General features: G+C 35.9%; 2 protein-coding genes and 1 pseudogene across 4 annotated transcripts in view; 2 read left to right on the top strand and 1 right to left on the bottom strand.

Moving 5' to 3' along the window:
- The window catches only part of FANCM (FA complementation group M), a 108459-nt gene that overhangs the window by 16741 nt on the left and 76076 nt on the right, over window positions 1-15642 (bottom strand). Inside the window, exon 24 of one of the 2 annotated variants that reach the window (XM_078053637.1) lies at window positions 14108-14196. The exons of the other annotated variant lie outside the window; for it this stretch is intronic. The gene's annotated coding sequence lies outside the window, so the exon portion shown is untranslated. Of the gene's footprint in view, window positions 1-14107; window positions 14197-15642 lie in introns of those variants that run through there. 2 annotated transcript variants of the gene reach the window in all.
- Window positions 1-15642, top strand: part of MIS18BP1 (MIS18 binding protein 1) — a 40866-nt gene that overhangs the window by 16725 nt on the left and 8499 nt on the right. Inside the window, exons 6-11 of one of the 2 annotated variants that reach the window (XM_036111472.2) lie at window positions 42-199; window positions 661-812; window positions 1534-1630; window positions 4860-5727; window positions 14060-14232; window positions 14975-15135. In XM_036111472.2, the coding sequence (XP_035967365.1) occupies window positions 42-199; window positions 661-812; window positions 1534-1630; window positions 4860-5727; window positions 14060-14232; window positions 14975-15135 (1609 nt within the window). Of the gene's footprint in view, window positions 1-41; window positions 200-654; window positions 813-1533; window positions 1631-4859; window positions 5728-14059; window positions 14233-14974; window positions 15136-15642 lie in introns of both variants that reach the window. The other variant, XM_078053638.1, reaches the window with a different exon arrangement.
- Window positions 8751-9719, top strand: LOC118547817 (small ribosomal subunit protein uS19 pseudogene; annotated as a pseudogene).

Below are 15642 nucleotides of genomic sequence, written 5' to 3'. Positions count from 1 at the left end.
GAGAACAAATATTAGAGGAAAAATACTATACTTGTTTTCAGGGCTTGTGAAAAGAAAGAGGGAAAGGCCAGACAAAAACAGAAAACTGGAAGATTTGTCCCTGATACACGAAAATCATCAAAAAATAATGCAAGAGAAAACCAAACAGATGTCCTCCAAAGAGCCAGCACTACTTATGACGTTGATTGTTGTCATTTGGGTATGTTTGCTCTTTTTTCTTCTCCTGGTATGGTGGTAAATTCTTACATGAGCTCCACATTTATCTGTTTATATTATATTGAGTTTTTGACTTACACTGCCCTAAAATTCTTATTTTTATTAGGCTAACAACCTACCTTAGACCTATATTACAGATGCCTAAATTTTTATACTAAATTACATTTTTGTTACTAGACAAAACCAGTTTGCTTTCATGGAGGGAATGGCATGTTTTTTTGAATGACCATTGCTATAAAGGTAGCTGGCAGAACTGTTTTGTCAGCTCTTTGCCAAAACTATAATCTGCCTCACATCCCACCCTACCCCCTGCTGGAAAAAAGTATGAACATTAACTTACTACTCTTTCTAGATAACAGTTTTTGAAAGTGAATTCTTTAATGTGGAAAGGCAGCTTATCTTCTATATAATAATTTATTGATATCTCCATCTTTGTAGACATAGAAGTGAAAAATGGTAAGCGCGGTAGGTTGCCAGGAGCCACAGAATTAAACGTGTGCCATGGTAATTGCCAAAATAAACCACCGTTAAGTCTCCCAGATGACCAAGTAAATAATACTTTTCAAAATGGAGGAGGAAATGACTTATCTAATCAGGTAAGCTTTTACTGTACACTGTGATAATGTAGAGTGGTGGTGTGATGCTACTAAAAAGGTTCGGGACCAAATTAGAAATCATGAATTCTGTTAAATATCAGCCTTTTGTTCATCTTGACAATCTCTTGATATTTATTTTCTCCGTGTCTCATTGGAAAAGTTCAGTCAATAATAACAGAAAGTTTAGCTCTTAGAGTAAGGCTTGAATAAAATGTGTGTGTGTGTGTGTGTGTGTGTGTGTGTGTGCATGCGCGCGCACACTTGACATATCACAGGTATTAAATCAATAAAGGAAATATCTAACATACTGGTTATCCACATGGTGCTTCCAAAAGCTTAAGCTCTGGCAAATGAGTTTCTGAATGCCTCCATTAATGAAATTTGTAGAACTAAAAGCACCTAGATATTTATATGCTTGATACGTACTGTGAAAATACTTGAGGTCATGTTTATAGGTTTATTAAAATAAAAAGCTGGGGCGCCTGGGTGGCTCAGATAGTTAAGCGTCTGCCTTTGGCTCAGGTCATGATCCCAGGATCCTGGGATCGAGCCCCGCATCAGGCTCCCTGCTCCATGGGGAGTCTGCTTCTCCCCCTCCCTCTGCTTCTCCCCCTGCTCATGCTCTCAATCTCTCTCTCTCTCTGTATCTCTGTGTCTCGAATGAATAAATAAAAAAATCTTTAAAAAAAATAAAATAAAAAGCTGTCTTTTTGTTTTGAAGGAATTAATTGGAAAGAAAGAATGTGAAAACTTGTCTTCAGAGAAACTTGGAAATTGTGAAAGAACAAATGAAACGATAATTAAAAGTCAGAAGCAAGGTAATATATCTTTATAGGTTTTATATTAAGCAGACAGCTCTTACTTGAAATGTTTTTAATATAATAATAGTACAGGGCGCCTGGGTGGCTCAGTTGGTTAAGCGACTGCCTTCGGCTCAGGTCATGATCCTGGAGTCCCGGGATCGAGTCCCACATCGGGCTCCCTGCTCAGCAGGGGGTCTGCTTCTCCCTCTGCCCTCTTCCCTCTCGTGCTCTCTGTCTCTCATTCTTTCTCTCTCAAATAAATAAATAAAATCTTAAAAAAATATATATATATATGTAATAATAGTACATAATATTATATTAAACATATAATAAAATTATATTAAATATATAATAAGTGGTCTCATAAATTTCCAAATCTAAAATGGTAAACCAGGTATTTCAATGTTTATAAATGTTGGGGGGGTTTTTTGTTGTTTTTTTATGGGTTTTTTTTTTTTTTTAGAATACCTTTTTTTTCTTTAATTGAAGCATATACAGTGTTATTAGTTTCAGGTGTACAATAGGGTTTTGTTTTTCTATATAACATAATTTGCATAATAAAATAATCTATTACCTTACATACCATATTTACTTGCAGGTTTGCCTCCCTTAATCTAGATACTAAATAATTTTTATTTATTTATTTTTTAAACTTTTTTTCTCTTAAGTAAACTATACACCCAACATGGGGCTCAAACTGACAACCCCGAGATCAAGAGTCACATGCTGTACCAACTGAGCCAGCCAGGCACCCCTAATTTTTTAATAACAAAACTATACATTATTTTAAATATGCTTTTTAGAATGTTAAGGTGATATATCTTTACTGATTTACATTTTAAAGAAATGTTTAAAGACTATGAATCTTTTTATGAAATTAATGCCATCATTTAGCTATGTGTGTCGATTTTCAGTACGATTTCATTGAAATCCTGCATACCAGAATTTAAAGAGCCTTGTCTCTATACATTAGCAAGTTTAAAATTTCATATTGAGTTAAATCCATCAGCTTAGTAGCATTTTTATTTTATTTTTTTTATTATGTTATGTTAATCACCATACGTTACATCATTAGTTTTTGATGTAGTGATCCATGCATGATTCATTGTTTGCATATAATACCCAGTGCTCCATTCAATACGTCCCTTCTTTAATACCCATCACCAGGCTAACCCATCCCCCCACCCCCCTCCCCTCTAGAACCCTCAAGTTTGTTTCTCAGAGTCCATAGTCTCTCATGGTTTGTCTCCCTGTCTGATTTCCCCCACTTCATTTTTCCCTTCCTGCTATCGTCTTCTTCTTTTTTTAACATATAATGTATTACTTGTTTCAGAGGTACAGGTCTGTGATTCAACAGTCCTACACAATTCACAGCGCTCACCATAGCATATACCCTCCCCAGTGTCCATCACCCAGCCACCCCATCCCTCCCACCCCCCACCATTCCAACAACCCTCAGTTTGTTTCTTTTAAGTGAAAGGAAGTGAAAGTGAAGAACATTTACTAAGTGTTTAAAGAAGTAGAGAGGAAAAACAATACTATTTAGACTATCAGGATCATGCAATTTAGGTTAAAGTATCCAGAATAGGATGAATCTTTATTCAGATTATTTAATAAAATGAATAAAAATATTCAGAATAAAAGTATTTTGTTTAAAATTAGAAAGTTCAAAATTTTCAAATTGCCAATTGAACATTTGAATCAGATTTATGTGAGGAGTTAAAAGAAAACACTTCCCTCAGGAAGATAGATGATTCCCTTGAGAAATCTTGTAGAAACTTTCTTGATTACTTTTGATTAGTACCACTTCTCCATGAATTATAATTTAGTGGCTTCTTTTCTCTCCAGCATCCAACTTTACTCATCAGTCTTTCATTTTATCGTTCTTGTAAAATGGTACATAATGTGTAGGTTGTTGCAGTATTTCACTATGACTGATTGGTGTGATGATTTATAATTTGTATATATTATAATTGCAATTGGATAATTTATAATTAGAAGTTAAGTTAGTTTGGCTTCTGGTTTCTTAAGTTGCAAATTGGAGAATTTCTCTCATTTTAATTTTCTTTCTTTAACTAGTGACACAATATAATAAAGATTCCCAAGTTCTGGTTTGATTGTTATCCCATGATGCTTCATGGAGTTTGGGCAACTCAGCAAAACTGTATTTCCATTGCCACCATTAGGGATGATAATGGGGCCACACAATAGAGTTCCTTGTTCCCCTAACTAGGATATCTAGTCCTAAAAAGGAGCATTTCATGTAAGGAATTACATACCTAGTAAGGTTTTAGCAACCCTACTGGTTTTCTTATGTCACCTAAATATTTTATCTCTAAAGAGTTGATTTAACAAATATTTATTTATCATTTATTGCATATTTGAAAGGCTATGTACTAACTCCAACAACAACAAAAAAATCCAAAAATGAAGAGAAAATTCTTACTATTAAGGATTTTTTTGCAGTCTAGTTCAAAGATAAGACAAGTTTGTGTTTATAATTCAGGGCACATTGTCAAACATGGTATTATTTAAAAGTAATCTGGAAATTTCAAGAACTTTCATTCAGTTGAGGGAATCAGGACAAAGTTTGTGGACGAGGCAGATTAGAGAATGGAATTTAAAGCAAGTAGCGAAGGGTGCCTGGGTGACTCAGTCGTTAAGCATCTGCCTTTGGCTCGGGTCATGATCCCAGGGTCCTGGGATCGAGCCCCGCATCGGGCTCCCTGCTCTGCCAGAAGCCTGCTTCTCCCTCTCCCCCTCCCCTGCTTGTGTTCCCCTCTCTGGCTGTCTCTTTCTCTGTCAAATAAATAAAATCTTTAAAAATAAATAAATAAAGCAAGTAGTGATTTGGTTTGTGAGTGAAGAAAACTTTCCAAGTAGAATGATATTAGTGAAAGTTGAGAATCAAGAAAATTGGGAGAAATAGTGGTCTAGTAGACATAGAATATGGTTCAGATTGAGTACAGTGAGATTAGAACTACATTGAAGGCCAGACAGAGGAGTTACCTGTATACTAAGTAGACTGTAAGAAGTCACGGGCCAGTTGATTTAAAAAATATGTTTACAATTGAAGGGGCAGTAATCTGAACAGACTGGTACTTCAGGAAGACTAATAATGACAGTAGTGTGTACAATGGAGTTTATGGGGAAAAAAATATATTTTAGAAAAAAATTTTGTGCTTTATTTTGTTTGTAGCTAATTTGAGATTTTGATGTTTGGTTTTGTCTTATGAAATTAAAGAGAGAACTGAAGAATCGAATGTATCCGTTGACATTCTAACCTCAAGACAACTGTTTTTCTCAGACGAAGAAAGAAAACATATGGCTCCTAATCAGAAGGAAGCTTATATTTTAGTGACACCACTTAAGTCTAAAAAAGTGATAGAACAAAAATGCATGAAGTATAATCTGTCCTATGGCACCGTTAAAGCAGTAACAGATTTTGCAGTGCCAAAGCATCAAAAAGAAAGTAAATCAGACTTAAATGGAACTGCACATTTGTCCAGTAAGCCCACAAAGACCTTCCAAAATGCATTTGAGTATAGTGTGGATCACAAAAATAAAAACAAGGAAGATTGCAGTGAATGTGATTTACTCACAGTCAACCAGAAAATCAAAATATCTAGTCCTAAAAAGGAACAAACGGTCACCTCTGATTTTAAGAAAAATACAAGGTTGTTTCCAAAATTGAAGAAAATCAAAAATGCATCTATGTCATTTTATGAGCATCAGTCCTCCTCAGATTTGTCTAGTGAAGAGAGCGAAACAGAAAAGGGAATTAGAAAGAAAGCTGAAATTGCTAAGAAAACCAGAGTAAGGAATCCCAAAGAAACAGTGGTTCACCCGAGGAAAAGCACAAGAACCACCACAAGGAAAATCCCAGTGATTTCTGAATCTGAAACTGAAGAAAGTGAAAGTGAATTTTATATCAAACAAAAGAAAGCTAGATGTTCTGCTAAAGAAAATCTTCAGAAATCTGGTATTAGGAATGAGTCTCCAATTATTGAGGCGATGGGATCTAATGAGACAAATAGGCATTCCTTTGAATGTTTTCCTGGTATAATTCAGGATGAAGAATGGAATGAGAAGGAATTACAGAAACTTCATTGGTAAGTAGTTATATTTGACTCTGAAATATCTAGAGTGGCCACAAAACAGTTGAAGACCTAAAAATTCCAATAACGAGCTGATTTAGTGACCTCTAATCATTAATATGGAAGATATCCAAAAACACGTGGAGAGAAATTTATACAAAGAATGGAGGGAGACTACAGATAACTTCTAACTAGGTACTAGGTACTAACTAAATAACTTTCTACTAGGTACTACAGCTTGCATATAAGCAAAAGAAAAGTTAATCTTCCTTTCTTTCCCATTTAATCTTTCAAGACAGCTACCCTCCCCCTCAAGAAAAGGGTATCTATGTGAGGGGGCGGATGTGTTATTTAATTTGATTGTGGTTGTCATTTCACACTGAACATGTATATCAAGTGATCCCATGTGCACTTTATACAATTTTGACAATTATACCTCAATTAAGGTGGGGAAAAAAATTTTAACAGAGAAATGCTGCTGTCTCAGATCATCATATTTTAAGAAATATTTTATAGTTAAATTTACTATTACAAAACCTTAAAGCTGAATTCAGACCTGCAGATTATTTAATATGGTCTTTTCCCCTGCATTTGCAGAGTAGAAATAGCCTCAAAAATTAGGTGATCCATCCAAGGTTTCATGGTCAGTGCTGCTAATAAACCAAGTATGACAAGAATTGGGTTTAGCTGCATAGACTTGACAAGCAGTTTGAGTAGTGCAGTAGCATTGGAAGTTAGAGCATAGTTGAGCAATGGAGAGTGAATGAGACAGTAAAGACAACCTAGGTTGATAACACAAGAAATTGGCAGTGACAGGGAACAAAAAAATGGATAGGTAATAGAAGAGTGTGAAGATAAGGGAAAATGTATGTTTGGTTGCTTATTTGTTTGTTTGTAAGAGGACTCAAGCCAGAGTATGGTGGTGTGCTGATGGGAATGATCTAATAGAAAGGAAGATGTGATTGATAAGAGAGAATATAGAAACATACCACGATCAGGGATTCATTTGCTTGAGTGCTCCCTAACCTTATAACATTTAGAATTTATTTTCAGATCTACCTTCTTGAAACACTCTTGAAATCTCTGTGCCACTATGTTTCTTCTCTTTCATTTTCCTAAATGTTCCTTCTCTGTCTTATTTTCAGGCAGAGAATTTTCCTTCTCCAGAGTTCTTGGTTTTGGCTGATTTCTTGCTGTGATAATGTAGTCTTCAGTGATCTTTTCCTTCCATAGTTCTAACTTTACTCTTTGAACAGGGATTCCCAATCTGTATCTCTAGTCCTGAATTCCTATATTTAGATATGTATTTCCCATGGGGCACCTGGGTGGCTCAGTCGGTTACGCGTCTGCTTTTGGCTCAGGTCATGATCCCGGGGTCCTGCTTCTCCCTCTCCCTACTCGTGTTCTCTTTCTCTCTCTCATAAATAAAATCTTAAAAAAAAGATTTGTATTTCCCTTTGCCTATTGGGCATCTCTCCATAAATCTCACTTGCAAGAGATTCTAACTTAGTATGTCAAAAACTAAACTTATTTTCCCCTGCCAATCTACTTGGCCTGACATTCCTGATTCTGAAAATGTAATACTTTCAGTCAACTAGGTTTAAACTTTATCATTATTGATTTTTGTTTTTAAATCAAAGTAGTTCTCAGGGAGCTATAGATTTTTCCACAGGATCATTCCATCTGCACCCTTTCTCTTCACACTACTCTTTTTCAGACTTCTAATGCCTGCCATGGAAGTAGCCTTGTATTTTTACTTTGTTTGCATCTGTGTAATCTGTTTTATGTATCTCCAGATTAATTTTAATGTGTAATTGTGCTTCTAACATCAGAAACCTTCCCTGCATTCTTACCAATCTTCAAATTATATAGAGATCCTTCTGCCTTGCATTGACAGCATACAATACTTTTACTTTATCCTTTCCAGCTATATCTCCCATCATTTTGTTATAGTAAAGGTTTTCAACCTTTACTGTATATCCATATCATCTACGATTATTTTAATGCCTGAAATTAAGATTCCAGTTCCCAATAAGACAAGGAAAGCAAATTCTAGTCTTTTTTTCTGTGCAGCTATGAACAGAACGCATGGAACAGCTTTTTGTTGACTCAGGAAATGTAAATAGTAGGGGTGCCTGGGTGGCTCAGTCATTAAGCGTCTGCCTTTGGCTCAGGTCATGATCCCAGGATCCTGGGATCGAGCCCCGCATCGGGCTCCCTGCTCGGCCAGGAGCCTGCTTCCCCCTCTCCCACTCCCCCTGCTTTTGTTCCTTCTCTCGCTGTGTCTCTTTCTGTCAAAATAAATAAATAAAATCTTTAAAAAAAAAAAAAAAAGGAAGATACATAGTAGCAGGCTGATCGGGAAAGACCAGAATTTTAAGTGAAATGAAGTGGGGGCATATTTCTAGTTTTCCCTCTGGTGTTCCTTAACCTAGATTAAGGCCACTTAAAACTTAGAAGTGGGCACTGAGGCATGACTAAGAGTTCAAAGAAAAGCCCTCCACTTCTGGCTTGGGGAGAAGGAAAGGGGACGATTAACACTCAGAAACAGTAGAAGTCCCCCAGTTCTCGTTTTCTTTTCTCCTTTCTCTTACGTCACAGTCTCCGTGTAATCCTGCAAGGGTGAAAATCACAGCAGCATGTGGAGCCCACATGTACCTAAAACTCTGAAAGTAGGAAACCTTCCAATTACATATAGGTCTCAAAAGGGGAGGGCAACTGGAGTGCCTGCATGTCTCAGTTAAGTGTCTGCCTTCAGCTCAGGGTCCTGGGATCAAGCCCTGTGTCAGGCTCCCGTTCAGTGAGGAGTCTGCTTCTCCCTCTCCCTCTGCCCCTTCTCCCCACCCCAGCCCCATGCTCTCTCTCTCTCAAATAAGTAAAATCTTTAAGAAAAAAAAAAAGGTAGGGCAACCTGTGTTTGTGTTGCATTTTTCTCTTTCTGTCCTTTGTGCTTGGCACTGCAGAAAGATACAGTTGTATGAAGTGTACTGTAGAGCTGGGTAACTAAAACCCTAGGTTTCTGCCAGAGAACCCAAAACAGGAACCCTGGGGAACTAAAAATTGCAAAGGGAGGAGCTAGGGAAAGCAACCCTATATAAAGTTGTTGATGAACTTTTGGGCTCACCCCTGAGTTGCACATGTGAGGATTTGATCCTAAACAGCATACCCAAGACTGACAACTGAACTAAGAGGTAGACTGCCACCCAGTTTCTAAGCCAGCCAGCCACTCAGTGTCCCCCACACAGGATTATTTTAATAGTACTGCAAAGCTTTAAAAATAGGACATACTAAAATTACAACCACGAAAGACTGATTGGAATTAATAGCTCAGGTAACCAGATTGCCTACTAAAACAAAAACATAAGCATTCTCCATGGATAAACATGACCAAGAGTTTTACAGTATTTCAAAATGCCTAGGAAATAGTCCAGAATTACTTAGTATATGAAGAAAGAGGAAAATTTCAACTCACGAAAAAAAAAAAAAAGATGCTAATGCTGAGATGATACAGCTGTTGTAATTATCTGACAAGACCCTGAAGCAGGTATATTAAAATGCTCCAGGAGCCTTTCCGAAGAGCTGACAAGATGGCGGAAGTGGAGCAGAAGAAGCGCACCCCCTCCAGGTTCAGCTACTGCGGCGCAGACCTCGACCAGCTGCTGGACAGTCCAGGAGCCCCTGGTACAGCGCCCAGCAGCAGCGGAGGCTGAACCGCAGTTTGCGGAGGAAGCCACATTCACTGCTGGAGCGCCTGCAGAAGGCCAAGAAGGAAGCTCCCCCCAAGGCATAGCGCGGGTGGTTAAGGAGCACCTGCGGGACATGATCATCATGCCCAAGAGGGTGGGCAGCCTGGTGGGTGTCTACAAGGGCAAGACCTTCAACCAGATGGAAATCAAGCCCAAGATGATTGGACACCTGGGCCAGTTCTTCACCACCTACAGGCTTGTGAGCACTGCAGGCCGAGCATCCCGGCCACCCACTCCTCCCACTTCATCCCTCTCAAGTAGCTTAGCCAATAAAAGCAGACTTTTTTAGTCAAAAATTTATTTATTTATTTAGATTTTATTTATTTGACAAAGACAGCGAGAGAGGGAACACAAGCAGGGGGAGTGGGAGAGGGAGAAGCAGGCTTCCCACAGAGCAGGGAATCGGATGTGAGGCTGGATCCCAGAACCCTGGGATCATGACGTGAGCCAAAGGCAGACGCTTAATGACTGATCCACCGAGGCGCCCCTTAGTCAAAAATTTAAAAAAAGCTCCAGGAACTAAAAGCAAACATTCTTGGACAGAAATTTAGAAAATCTCAGACATAGAAGACAAAAAAGGATCAAATGAAAATTTTAGAACTGGGAAATAGGATAATCAAAATAAAAAACTTACTAGATAGGCTCAATAACAGAATGGAAATGACAAAGGAAGGAGGCAGTCAATATCAGAAATGAAGGAATAACAAGATAAATGGTAACTGGATAAATACAACAGACGACTGTTTTCTTGAGTTCTTTAAAGTGTTTAATGGTTGATAGCAAATATTACATTTTATGTTGGAGTTTTGAGTATATGTAAATTTAATACGTAAAACAACTACAAGATAAAGAGGAAGGATGAAGAGACTTATGGTAAATTTTCTATTCTACTTGAAGCAGTAAAATATTGATTCTAAGTAGACTATTAAGTATTGTAGTAATTCCTAGAGCAACTACTAAGAAACTAGACAGAGATATTTTCAAATATATAATAGATAAAACACTAAAAAAAGTTTAACCCAAAAGAAGACAGAAAAGGAGAAATAGAGAAATAGAAAACAGAACAAAGCAGAAAGCAAATAAAATGATTGACCTAAATCCAAACATAATTACATTATGTTAGTGGTCTGAATGTACCATTTAGGACAGTGTCAGAATGAATTCAAAAACATCCCTGCTATAGTGCCATGTAAGAGAACATCAAATATGAATAGGTAAGTTACAAGTAGAAGGATAGAAAAATACCATGGAAACTCGTAGCTGAAGTGGCTGTACTAAAACCTGTCAAAGATTTTAGTACCAAGAAAATTATCAAGGATAAAAGAAATGTAAGTTCACCAGGAAGACAACAATCTTAAATGTATATACACCTAACAAAAAAAAACCCTCAAAATACATGAATCAAAATCAGAGAACTAAAAGGAAATGACTGAACTGAAAAGATAGGTAAAACCACATTTGTAGTTGGAAACTTCAATGCTTTTCTCTTGTAATTGACTAGTAGACAGAAAATTAGCAAGGCTATAGAAGAACTGAAAACACCATCAACCAACTATCTAATCAACATTTGTAGAACAGTCCACCCAACAATAGGGGAAAAAATACATTCTTTTCCTAGGGTAGGTGGATCATTGACCAGATAGAACGTTGACTAGGTCATAAAAACAAATTTAAAATGACTGAAGTCATGCATAGGGTGTTTGTTCTCTCATCATAGTTGAATTAAACCACAAATCAATAAAAGAAAGCTAACAGGAACATTTCCAAGCAGTTGAAAAATAACACACTTGTGAATAATCCATGGGTCAAAGAAGAAGTCTTGGGAGAAAAGATACTGAACTGAACAGAAATGAAAATATGTCAAAATTTGTGATGTGAGCACAGAAGTTCATAAACAGCTTTATGGGGTGGTTTTATGGAGCTCATCTCTGTTGATTTCTATGGAACTTTCTACATAAATCATGGTACAGTTAGAATAAATGGACCACTGAGTAATGAAAAGAACTATTGATATATGTAACAACCTGAATGAATTTCAAAGGCAGTATGCTGAATGAAAAAAAAAAAAGCCAGCTCAAAAGGTTACATACTGTATAATTCCATTTCCAGAATTCCATTCTGGAAAGAAAAAACTAAGAAAACAGATCAATGATTGCCAGTGGTTATAGTGGTGGACAACAGAGAGGAAGCACTAGGAATTTTTTCAGTATAATGGAACTATTATGCATCCTAATTGTGATCGTGGTTATACAAATCTTTATATTCATTAAGATTCATAGAACCATATCCAAAAAGACAATTTTACTAGTATGATACCTTAAAAAAAGTGTTAAGGTGCCTAGACTGCATACTATTAAAATATTTAGATATGGCAGGCTTGGGTTTGGGCTCTGCTTTTTTAGTTTTTCTCAAAGCTCTAACCTGCAGCCATGCCTTTGAAATTTACCATACTACAAATATGGACTACTTTCTATTCCCTAACCTTATGTCCTGTCTCCTCATCTTCATTTCTTTGCCAGTACTGTTGCCTTATTTTCACCTGTTATATTTTATCCATCCTTCATATTTTATTTCACGTGTCAGTCACTCCTTCCTATAACCCTTCCTTGTCATCACCTATTCCTACTACCCCACTTAACTAGATAGAAGGCTTCTTTCTTAATTAGATATAATACTTAATGCTTCTTGGAACATAAAGCAGTTCCAATCCTGACTGCATAGCAGAACAATCACCTGAGGAGCTTTTGAAAAATTCAAAGTGTTGCCACTGCAAACCTACTAAATTGAAATCTTCAGGGGTAGAGTCTGTAAATCTATTTGCTTATTTTAATAACTTACTTGCTTGGTTGTACATTTGATGTAAGCTCCTCAAGTGATTCTTAGTTGCAGCCCACTGTTACATACTCCTCATCATGCTTATAGCCTAGTTAGCAAATAATCACTCTAAGAGGTTTATGAAAATATAACAGGGAAACCTGACTTAGCTTAAGCAGATACTTGAACTAAGATCTGAAGGACAAATAAAAATTATTTAAGGCAAATTTACATAAGTTCATTTTAAATGAAGCAGGAAGAAAACATATTTAGAAATACTGAGAGAAGGCCAAAATAACCAGAGTACAGAAAATGAGGGCAGAACAGTACAGGATGAGATTAGAGAGACAAGAACAATGTAAAAGTCATATTAAATACTTTGGTTTTTATGCTAGTGAGTTATAAAAGCAAGTTGTATTTTTCTCCCTCTGTCACCTATAAAAGCAAGTTTTAAGTAGAATTGCAGTGACATACTTGCTTTTTAAAATTATCTGGGATAAAGTAGAGATGTGTTAATTACAGACTAATTTCTTATTAAATGCATTAAGTATTTTTATTATGAAAGATAGTCCTTCTGGCAGTTCTGTACTTGCAAATTAACGATGTACACAAATAGGGAAGCTTGACCTCCAAATCCTTTTAGCTCTCCACTTTAGAACACCTGTAGAATGATTAATTATGCAAAAAAGTAGAGTACTCATTAGTGTTTAATGCCTGTAAGTATTTGTCTTCCTTTTATGAATGGAGTGAGTGGTATTCTATAGTCAACTTGTACCTGTTCACAAGAGCTGATTCATATAGATTTACAATTAGATAAATTTATTAAGTAATACCCTAAACTCATCATTTCCTGATTATTTTACTACATTTTATTATTATTATCTAGTCTTAAGGTTCTTTACATCAGTTGTATCTGTATGGTGGAAATTCTGTGTAATTGTGTCCTATCACACATTTCTTATTCCACATTCAGGGACATCACATTGGTAGCTTGAAATCAGCCACGATAGAGGTATTTACAATACGGAAATTGGCAAACACTACAAATAAGGGCTTTTTAACCCCAGAGAGCTGGTTTTTAAAATTTACCAGCATAATGCTGCATAGGTTAATTGGTGAGTTAAGCAGATCTTTTCTGGCTGAAATGTCAGCTTAACCACAATATGTAAAATCTGTTTGAGGAGGGAGAGAAGCAGAAATATGTGTACCAGTTTCTAAATATTTACAAATAAACTTTCAGAATATAACTCGTTTATTAACTTGGTTAACTACCTTATATTGACTAACAGTTTTTTTCTCTTTCAATTTTCATTTCCCTCAAATATCATATGTAAAATATTGCATTCTGTAAATTGATAGAATGAGAGCAAGAATAACACTTTTTAATAAGAATTTATAACTAAGAGCTCATTTTCCAATATACTTAGCACTGCTAAGATTTGAGCAACAGTGTTGAAAAGTTAGTCATGCTAGAGTCCCCCAGATCAAATCACTGATAGTTGGACTTAGGAAAAAGATGTTGAAAGACCTGAGATGAATTTCAGGTTTCATAGAATAGAACAAAATAGAAGATACCTACCAGATATGTAAAATTACATCTTCATATTTTAAGCACTCAAGTAAGTTACTGAATGGAAGGAATAGTATCTTCTTCCCAGTTATCTAGAATGATTTTGGTTAAAATTCCTTTAGCTCAATAAATCTCATTGATTTAGTGGTATGTATTCAGGAGGTTGTTTTTATTGATTTGAATTTCTTGTTCTTTAACTGGTTTTGGTCTTCCATAGTGCTTTTGCATCTCTTCCAAAGCACAAATCTGGTTTCTGGTCAGATGTAGCTATGGCTGTAGGTTCTCGATCTGCTGAAGAATGCCAGAGGAAATACATGGAAGATCCCAGAGAAAAAGGATCCCAGAAACCTGTCACTAAGAAAAAAACAGTCAATCCCAAAGGCCAAAATGGTAACCTTTGTAAATTGTTTTTGCCTAGTTCTCAGTATTGATTTCTAATCACTCACTAGATATATTTATCCATGTATCATTGTTTTATAGGTGTTTTCTCCAAATTTTAAAGCTAGAAAGAATTCTGAAGATCATCTGTTTAATTTTTTAGTCTTATCTAGTTAATTCCATTAATAGTAGCCTTAGCAGCCTTGTGCTTTGAATTTGTTCTAGGAAATCTGCAGTTAGATCTAAAGATTTCAGTATCTGGATTATTGTTCTAAGAGTCTAATTTAATTTGAGGTCACTTGGGTAGAAATTCATAATAAAATTCAAAATAAATTTAGTTTTCATATTCCCCAGGAGTACACATTCCTGCTCAGGGTTTATGACAGAGCTTATACTAACCTTTGGGAATATCCTGTCCTTGTCCTAATTCAGTAAGGTTTATATTTTTATAAAATCAATAAATTAGACATTCAGCAAGGGGAATGTAGGAGGTAACCTTTCTTTCCTACTGGGTAAAGACCTTTTCCATCTCACCCTGGCTAATCTTATGTAGTTTCTTCATGAGTATCGTGTGGGCTAATTATATTGCATAGATCCCAGTACAGAAAGAATCTTTTGTTATATAGGAGACTTATTAATAGAGGATGAGTTTACTTAATATAAATATATAATTTAGATTTTACAAAGTCTGTTAACTTTAGAGCAGTTACTATAAATGACCAAATCCTTATCAAATGTTTTGCTGACTCCTAAGGCAAGACAGGTGATGCTGATAAGAAGCAAATTATTAAGATAACTGCCAAAGTGGGAACTCTTAAAAGGAAGCAGCAAATGAGGGATTTTCTGGAACAGTTGCCAAAAGATGATCATGATGATTTTTTCAGTACAACACCTTTGCAGAATCAAAGAGTACTGGTAAGAGTCTTAAGTGCATGAAATCATTGCTTTCTTTATATTGACTTTTACATCTTTCATTTTTATGTATTGTTAGTGTTCATCCCTAATATTTAGGCCAAGGATTGATAGTTCCACAGACATGACCCAAAGTATAGTGTAGGAAGCAGTCTGCCAGTACATGCTCTTCTCATCAGTGTCCAGAGTCTACCCATTAGTGAGTTCCAAAGGTAATGGGTGTAGAGCCAAACTGAAAACCCAGAAATGTTTAAATAGGCTAAATGTATATATTTAAAATTTCATATGCAATGAGGCAAACTTATAAAGTTATTACCTACTGTATAGTAAATTCAGTGGAGGGATTTAATGGCAGCACAAAGTTGACATTTGAATGTATAAAAGAATTTTTGTACTATGAAAAATCATATAACTAAAAACTTCAGTGATTGGGAAAAAATATTTACAACAAACAAAGCCAATGTTTATAATATGAAGAACTAATTCAGATGTTACTAGAATTAATAAAAT

This window comes from Halichoerus grypus, chromosome 8 (assembly GCF_964656455.1).
Source record: "Halichoerus grypus chromosome 8, mHalGry1.hap1.1, whole genome shotgun sequence".
Classification (NCBI taxonomy): Eukaryota; Metazoa; Chordata; class Mammalia; order Carnivora; family Phocidae; genus Halichoerus; species Halichoerus grypus.
The sequence above is the reverse complement of the archived record's forward strand: the minus strand, read 5'-3'. Positions and strand labels throughout refer to the sequence as shown.